The sequence below is a fragment of the Marmota flaviventris genome, chromosome 13 (assembly GCF_047511675.1).
Source record: "Marmota flaviventris isolate mMarFla1 chromosome 13, mMarFla1.hap1, whole genome shotgun sequence".
Taxonomy (NCBI): Eukaryota; Metazoa; Chordata; class Mammalia; order Rodentia; family Sciuridae; genus Marmota; species Marmota flaviventris.
Window position 1 is genome coordinate 91,186,711 of NC_092510.1, and position 9,487 is coordinate 91,196,197.

The 9,487-nt window shown below is 35.9% G+C and overlaps 1 protein-coding gene across 1 annotated transcript in view; it reads right to left on the reverse strand.

Moving 5' to 3' along the window:
* The window catches only part of LOC114092549 (complement C5-like), a 46,308-nt gene extending 43,206 nt beyond the window's left edge, over nucleotides 1-3,102 (reverse strand). The window contains exon 1 of the mRNA XM_071600407.1: nucleotides 3,032-3,102. Within this exon, the coding sequence (XP_071456508.1) occupies nucleotides 3,032-3,102 (71 nt within the window). The remainder of the gene's footprint in view (nucleotides 1-3,031) is intronic.
* Between the last annotated feature and the right edge of the window lie 6,385 nt (nucleotides 3,103-9,487).

The following is a 9,487-nucleotide window of genomic DNA, read 5'->3' on the forward strand; positions in this document are numbered from 1 at the left end:
GGAAAACCCACATATCCAGTTGTCTGATCCTTGATAAAGGTGCTAAAAAAAACACTGGAGAAAAGACAGCTTTTTAAACAATGGTGCTGGGAAACTGGTTATCCATAAGTAGAAGGATGAGACCAGACCCTTATCTACCACCCTGCACAAAAATCAACTCAAAATGAATCGAAGACCTAGGAAATTGACCAGAAACTATATAACTCCTAGAAGAAAATATAGAGTGTCTCTCTCTCTCTCTCTCTCTCTCTCTCTCTCTCTATATATATATATATATATATAGGCAACAATTTCTTCATTAGGACTCCTAAAACTCAGGAAATAATACCAAGAATTAATAAAAAGGATGACTTCAAATGAAAAACCCTCTGCAAAGTAGAGGAAACAATTAAGAGTATGAAAAGAGAATCTTAAAACATAGAAGAAAATCTTTGTTATTTACTGTTTGACAGAGGATTCATATCTAAAATATATAAAAAATTCAATAAACTGAATGCCAGAAAAAAGCAAATATCCCAATTAATAGGTGGGCAAATAAATTAAGAAGAATTCCTCAAAAGAAAAAATATAAGTGGCCAATAAATACATGAAGAAATGTTCAAATATCTTTAGCAACCAGGGAAATGTAAATCAAAACTACAGTGGTATCTTACCTCACTCCAGTTAGAATGGCAACCATCAAGAATATAAACAATAATAAATACTGGGGAGGATGTGTAGAAAAAGGAACTTATATACACGGTTGATATTGTAAATTAGTATAAATACTATGGAAATCAGTATAGAGTTTTCTCAAAAGACTAGGAATGGAACATGACTCAGCTATACAACTACTTCGTATTTATTCTAAAGGATTAATGTCATCATATTACAGTGATACATACATACACATTTATAGCAGCACAATTCACAAAATCCAATCTATGGAACTAGCCTAGGCATCCATCAGTGGATGAATAAAGAAAATATTATATATTTTATACAAACACACACACACGCACACACACACACACACACACACACACAAACAAAACGGAGTTTATTAAGCCATAAAGAAGAATGGAAGAAACTTGAGAACATTATCTTAAGTGAAATAAGGCAAACTCAGAAAGTACAGGCTCAGATGTTTTCTCTCATATATGGAAGCTAGAGAGGAAAAAGGAAATGAAGGTGTGCAGCAAGGAAGGACCTCATGAAAAATCAGAGACCAGTAGAGTATTGGAAAGGGACCAGGGATAGAGAGGGGAGGATGGAAAGGGTAGCTACTGGGGAAAAATACTGATCAAATTATGTTGTTATATTGTGTGCATGTATGAATATGTAACATCAAATACCACATTATGTATGATTATAATGCACCAATAAAATATGGAAAAATAGAAAAATCTAGAAATAAAAGGCTATTTTATTTTCAGTATTTTTTAAAAGTTTATATTTTTTAGTTCAGTACTGAGTTGTTTACGTGGTGGGAGAAGTGACACATAACCTATTTAGTGTTTAGAAGTCCTTAAAAATGGTTCTGGAATTCTTACTGATGTACCAGTATTATGATCTAGCCATATGAGGAATTTTATATTTTCATTTTCTTTCAACAGCTGCAGAGGATCAGGCCACTGAGCTTGCAGAGAGGTGAGACTGCATCTTTGGCCTTTACCTAGAATGTTTTCCCCAGATGATTGCATGGCTTCCTTCCTCACTTCTTCAACATCTGCTCGAGTGTCATCTCCTTAACAGAACCCTCCTGTCCATATTTTTAAATAGTGCTTCATCAACTTTTTATCTTTGTGCTTTTCACTTCAAAATACTAATAACTACCTACTCTCATTTATTCTTTCATTCATTGGTTCATTTATTCATCTTTTCCTTGTATGAAAGATAATCTCTAGGAATTATCTTTTCTCATCTGTAATACCCTCAGTGCTATTACATGCTAGGTGTTCCATAAATATTTGATCAGTCAGTCAAATAGTCAAAGTAATTAATTACCATGTTGTAAACAGCACACTCTCACGTCTTCAGAGCAGGTGAGGAGGTGCTTTCTATTAAGGGCCAATGCAATGTAGTGGGGAAGAATTCAGAATGTCCTTGGACAAGGATCTTAGGATCCCAGGTTCTATCCCTAGTTCTGCCACTAATGTAAAGTCAATTAATACAAACTTCTATGAGCTTCAATTGTTTGTCTTTCAAAAAGAAATAAAAATTAATTAAGGTAATGGTGTGATTGTGGCCATGTGATAAAATCTAAAGACTAGAAATGAGAAAATACTACAAATTTATGATATTCTAAGTATATATTTATATTTATAATACATTTAACATGTTTATATGCACATTTTTTGACACTGGAAAAAATTGGTGATAATGAGAACACATGAATGAAAGTCCTGCCCCTCTCTCTCTCTCTAGGAGTGTGACCTTTGGCCAATCCCTTGCCCTCTCTGGACTTACCCTCACATATGAAACAAGTTGGTTCTATTAGATAATACCTGGTTACTTTTCAGTACTTAAATATTATTTCTAGATATGAGATCATTATTTTTAAGACATAATTAAAAATGTACAGGCTTTCAATACCACTAAAAGTTGTAAAGAATCAGCTCAGAAATGTAGACATAATTAATTACAACAATAAATTTTCAAATCGCAGTATTAGAATTGACCCCCATGTAACTCTGGCTTAACTGTGTGTAGTCCATGAAAAACACAAGTCAAACTAAGTACTGAATACAAATAAGCAAGAAATGACAAAATTAAGTTATTATCTTGAGTTGACTTTGTGCCTTTTTGAAGTGGAATGTGAGTAATCACTTATGTACATTTTTATAAATAACAATCTCATAAAAGCTGTCACTTTGTTAGTCACTTATCAAATCAAAACGCTGCCTTGGTTTTCTCATTCAGAAATGAGACTACCTATTTGGTGCTCTCAGAAGGAGAGAGTTATATTCAAATCAACACAATCTGTTGAATTTGCTTTTTCACTCATCACTATAAGATACATTACAAAATGAAGATGAGTTGTTTTACTCACATTTGTTCCTGTCCCTGTCCCAAACTTTTCTCCAGGAAAATTAAAAAACAAAGTATTTCCAAAAGGCCCATGGCTAGAGGTGGTATAAAACCATGGACATAACCTGCTTGAAGCCTACTTTCCTTTCAAATAAATTGAGTTTAAAGAGTTGGATAAATTAGTTTTCTGGTTAATTATTAATTCTGAAAGAGGGAATCTCTAAATAAGAAAACTAAAATTGGAACGAAAACACCCTTTCATACCTAGGAATAAGGATAGGAGGTATTTTGGAGAAATTTACACCCAACCCAGGGGGAACTTACTTTTATAAATACAAATAAAAGAACTCTAATACCAGAATTGGCACTATGAAGAATGGCTCAATGCTAAAAACCAGGAAGCCACACATTTTCCCTTTCTTCTCTGTGTTTGATCATTTTCTGCATGCATCTGGTAAATCCCATTTGTTTCTGATACTGACAAAATCTTACCTGGGTTCCATTTTAAACGGAGATGACTTCAGAAGGAGTCTGAAATAGTCAAGGCTCATGAGGTTGTCTCTTTTAGAGAAGACCTGGTTGGGTCCATCCTTGGTGTTGGAAATGGTCTAAGGATAACCTACATCTGTAAAGGGAGTCCAAGGAATAGTTCCTTGTCTTCCCCAGTCTAGGGAAGGAGCTGAACATTAGGCAGAGAAAAGATTGTGACTGGAAACCAGCATGTCATGCTCAGGATGCTGCCATCATTCTCTAAGTACCAACCAAACACTTTAGTGTTTAGTGGGGAATGCATATCCTCCAATATCTCTCAATTCATATATACTGCTCATTTAAAGATTAATATACATTGAGAAATAAAATATATTTATGTAAAAAATCATGTTTCAGTAAAGATTTTAATAATTTAAAATAAGAGCTCAAAAAATAAAACTATATAACAATGGAATATCGTACTATATTTTTTTAAAAATTCTTTAATAATTATGTTTATTTTTATGATGTTTTGTATTAATAAGACATTTCTAAATTTATACCTTTATTATTATTCATTTCCACTTTAGAATATAATAGGTACTCTATTTTAAATAAAACAGATGTCTCTAAACATATTTCTATAAATTGAATATTTATGGTCACATTGACATTGCTTGCATTGAATTAATAAGGTTCTATTTACAATATAAAAGAAAATTTGACATAAATATTTCACTAAGGTTTCTCTAATAAATATCATTGAAATGGCAGAAATCTGCCACTATTATCTGAACATCTAAGGCCACTTGTCTCAAAAGAAAATCTGTAAAATGATTCAGATGTAAAAGATGGGTCAAGTTAAAACAAACAAAACACTTTTGCCATCATTTTCAGGAAGGGAAATTTAAGGTGTGGGGTAATATGTTGTTTTAAGTGCAAACAAGTTTATTTGTTTGTGCTATAGGGTAAATACTAATAAGTGGTATTTTCATGTTCCACTGGTAGAAAATATTTACAGAACAATGGAGTTCAAAGATTCTGAATAGAACTGAAGTTCAACAGTTTATAGATTTTTCAATTAAAATTTAACTAAAAGTTTAACTAAAAGTTTTTTTAAATCTGTCTTTTAAATGTGGATCAAAGATGGAATTTTCTTTATTTGTACAATGCGAACTTTGAGTGAGTCTTTGGTTTTATTTTATTTTTGTACAAATACTACATTTCTAAAACAGAAGAATCTCAAATCTGGCAGAAGCTTTGATGGTCACTTAACCTGGATTCTGGCCTCAAAGTGGAAGCTAAATGATTTAACCTGGTTCACAGGGCCCCTCCTGGTCCAGTCCTACTTGGTTCTCCAGCCTCCAAGTTCCCATTCTTCCCTACAGCCAAGGGTCTGAAGTATGATGATTCCCTGAAGTCACCATGACATGAAAGTGCTCCTAGAAGGGTAATAATTTTACATATTTAAATGGACAGTCTTTGAATACTTATCTCACACTTACTTAATTTAAAAAAGTCTAAAAACTTGTTTTCTATTAATTCAAACTATAGATCTCTTTTTATATATATGATAAAAATTATATAATTTTTAAAAATATTTTTTAGTTGTAGATGGACACAATACTTTTATTTTACTCATTTTTATGTGGTGCTGAGGATCAAACCCAGTGCCTCACACATGCCAGTCAATTCTCTACCACTGAGCCATACCCCCTACACTGATGATAAATGATTTTATTCTGTATGATTTTCTTTTCTTTTCACAATTCCAGGATTATTTGAAGCAATTCAGACAACATCACTGAGTCTTAGGGAAGGGCTTATAGATATCTTCCAGTAGTTGCAAATATTATTTTAAAATCAGGGCTTACATCATTATACCAAACAACTCTATTGTGCACTGCTATCTGCTAGGCTGTAAATTTTTAAAATATTTTTTAGTTGTCCATGGACCTTTATTTATATATGGTGCTGAGAATCAAACCCAGTGCCTCACACATGCTAGGTAAGCACACTACCACTAAGCTACAACACCAGCTCCTAGGCTGTAAATTTTTATGAAATTTGTTCAGCTATTATATACCATTTTAAAAACCAAACAACTCATAGGGAGGAAATATTAATGGGTTTTAAATCAGAGAACAAAATGTATCAATATTTTGTGTATTACTGTTTTCAGAAATTTTGCCCACCAGATTGCTGGCTTTAGGTACCTGCTGCCTGGCTGGTGCAGAAGAGGTGGTATGGCCCATAACTGCTTCATGTAATTTACACAGGCCTGTTCAATCTCTGGAGGCCACCAGAGAAACAGAGGTGTCTCCCCAGAATTAGATCATTCTCAATTGAGACCTGGGATTATGCTTGGTATGTTCGACAGTGGAAGAGCGGCACTTGGTTGTTCTGGGTATAACACATTTGCTCCTCAGCCTGCTTTTTGGCTCAGCCCATAGTCTCATGCCTTCATACAGTTCTTCTTAATCTTCTTATACCCTCGGTTTGACACATATTTGGAACTATGGGTAACACATGAATTACTGCTTCTGGCTCTGGAGAACATGGCACACTCAAGAGCCTTTATAAGTGCTTTCCCTGGATAGCAGTGTGGAAGGGAATCTCCGAATGCAAGCTACATCCAGTTAGGGAAACTTATGAGTAAATATCTCTCATTAGCCTATTGTTTCCCATTGGATATGTGTGTATTTAAATGGGCTGAAATATATACTGAGCTACCAAAACATTTATTGAAAAAAGTCTGAGAGGGAAGTTCAAAAATGACAACAGAGAGAAGCTGCTATAGGTGAAGAAGAGTGGAACAGCCCTGCTATTTACCCGTTGTTCCCCATTTACATTCCCAGCTGATCCTTGAGAACAGTTTCCCATACCTTTCTTCAGAGTGGGTGGGGCGAGAGGGAAGATGCACCCTTCCAGGGCATCCCCCAGTGACAACCTCATCCAGCCTCACTCCACATGCCTATAAGTTACTGTCCAGGAGGGAGTGATCAAGTTATAGTTCTCATAATCCAATCATCTCACCTCTGACTATTCCTGTATTAACTCAGGAAATTTGGGGGACACCATGGATCCAATCTATTAACAGTGGCGTTGACTAAATTCTGCTTTCTACAAAAATAAAACCAAGATACATTTCAAATGAAAATAGCATTTTTCATTGACATTTGCTCCTGTCCCCAGCTTCTACCCAAGTAGAAAAAAAAAGCACAGACTATGCTTAAAATGTCTATGCCTGGCGTAGCTTTTAGGTCATTGACAGAAGAACCTTTCTTGAAACTGCACTTTTTGTGAACTCAGATTGAAGAATTTGGTTAAATTAGTCGTCAAGTGAATTATTAATGTTAAATAGGAGAAACATGGAGAGGGAAACCTCTAAACTTAAACGGCAACCTTTTAATGTTCCCAGGTAATTCCAGAATTCAGAGGAGAAACTTGATTTTGATATGTAAAATAGAAAAGACACTCAAATGCTAGTCTCTAGGAAAATGTTTCAAACTGGACACAGACACAAACTGTCTGGAGGCTGCTCTGGTTGTGCATATTTTCTGGGTGTAGTAGAGGCCATTGACCTGCTGACCAGATCACTTTTTACTGACCTATTACTCCCATCCTACAAGTGCTAAGTGTTGGCTGTCGAAGTTTCCTTACTCTGCACTTCTGCAGTTAACCCAGCTCATTCATGGAAGACAGTTTGCCCAGCAATATCTTAGAAGTTCCATTCTTTCCCTGAGAGTGGTAGACAGTCAACAGCTGGCAGTGCAACAGGCTTACTCAATGGCCTCAAGGTGGGACAACTTTGTGGCAGCATTTGTGCTTCTGAGCCCCCATGAGATCGGGCTGAGGCCAAGCCTCAGTCTTTGCTTTCTTGTGCTTTTCTCTCTGCTACTGTGAGATCAGTCTTGGAGATAAGCCATTTCATGCAAATGTTCCCGTTTCAGGTTTTACTTCTAGGGAAACACTTTAAATTTAAGGAACATGAATGATGATGGACTGTTATCCTGAACTTCATGGAGAATGTCTCATGGCTGGAGACGTTTGTGAGGCTTCCCTGAAATGGATCTGGATTGAGATGGGTACCACGAAGCCTGTACTAATCCTCTGTAGAGCAGATATGACGTCCCAAAACAACCTCCTAAATGCTGAGATGTTGCAGAAATCCGGGACTAGAAATAAGCCACACTGGCCAGAACACAGACAGGGAAGCTATGAACTATTGCTGTCCTACGCTTCCTCCAGCCTGAACTCAATTGCATGCATGAACCAATACCAAACTACAAGTTTTTAGGTACATCAGGTATGGCTGCTGGATAGGGACACAAATTTTGTAATTGTCTCTTTACTTGTCTATTTATCTCCACCAGATGATAATTTCCATGAGAACAGGCACTAGGTCTAATATATACAATGGGGACACCCCCCTCCAGATTTATGGCAATGACATAAAAGATACTTGAGCCCTTTTCAAATTCTTGTCAAATCTACACACAATAAAATGGGCCAGAGGAGATGATGTTAAAAGTTAGGCTGAGGGTGGATTGGTTCCTGCTCAGATCCTGAACAAGTTGCCATCTCTAGGTCCTATTTGTATTCTTTGTTCCATCAAAAAGATAGACAGCTAGTACACATTATGCAAAGTAATAATGAAATTATTCTCCAAGATAAAATGCAAGCACAGATGGATAAAACCTAGGATGTCAAACATTCATTCACACATACACATCTGCAGGAAAAAAACAAAACTTTATTTCAAGGGCTCATTCAACATTGGATCAGTCTTTTTTACACAAATCTCCAAATTGTAGTCCCTGAAAGACAATTTTTATTTCTTGTACTCATTCTTATGCATGGACTCAGTAACCATTGACTTAGTGACAATATTTGGAGCCCCCTAAAAAAAAACCAAAAAAACGTTCTGGTCACATTTTGCACTGTTATTAGTAGTTGCATAATGGAGGCCACAAATATTTGATATTCTGAAATACTGAAATTTTTAGAGTTGTTTCCCCAATCTTGTCACAAATGGGAGGAAAAAAAGTAATAGTGGTAAGAATGTCTTAATGTTTCTCAATCACAGCATGATTGACATTTTGTATGGAATGATTCCTTCTTATGGGCAGCTACCCTGTGCACTGAAGGGCTGCCTAGAAGCAAGCCTGGCTTCTACCCACTAGAAGTCATTAGAACCTTCTGAGTAATAACAACAAAACATCCCTGACTTTAGCAAATATTCCCAGTTAGAGGCAGGGCAAACTGGTCCCTGGGTGAAAATCACTGAGTTGCTGTGTGCTTGGCTTAGAATTTAAAGGCAGATGGGAAAGTACTTACCTGTGTTCCTATGGAAGATGCAGAACTCAGCAGGCTCCTCATCACGCTATTTGACTATTTTAAGTAACTATGGAAAAATGTTATCCCCTTCCATTCCTTCACAAGGAGGAGTTATCACTGCAAATACCATTTCTCTACTGATGACTTCCAAATTTATATCTCTAGTAGGAACCTCTCCCCTTCCATGTTGTGGTGCCCCAGGACTCAGGACTCAGATCCCTGTTTTGTCTAAATCTATTCATTAAGCAATTGTATCCAATTGCATCCCTTGGGATACAATCTATACATGCCAACACACCTTCATTTAATCTCCTGAATCTCCCTCCTGAACAACTGATTGTATATCTAATTGCCTTACTGAATAGCTACACTTGTGTATCTAATTACCATATTAAACTCAGCCTGTTGAAAAATGAATCTGTCAAGATCTTCCCTCCTCAACACAGCAAAGTATTACCAGGCCTCCAACATGGAAAATCAAGACCAAAATATTCAGGGGAAAATAAAAACTTGGGGAAAGGGTGTACAGAGTGAAGAAAATTATTCTAACCCACAATGACAACAATAACAAAACCTTTCATTAATATACTTTTTGTTTGTTTTGGTACTAGGGATTGAACCCAGGGGTGCTTAACTACATCCCCAGCTTTTTTTTTTTTTTTGAGAT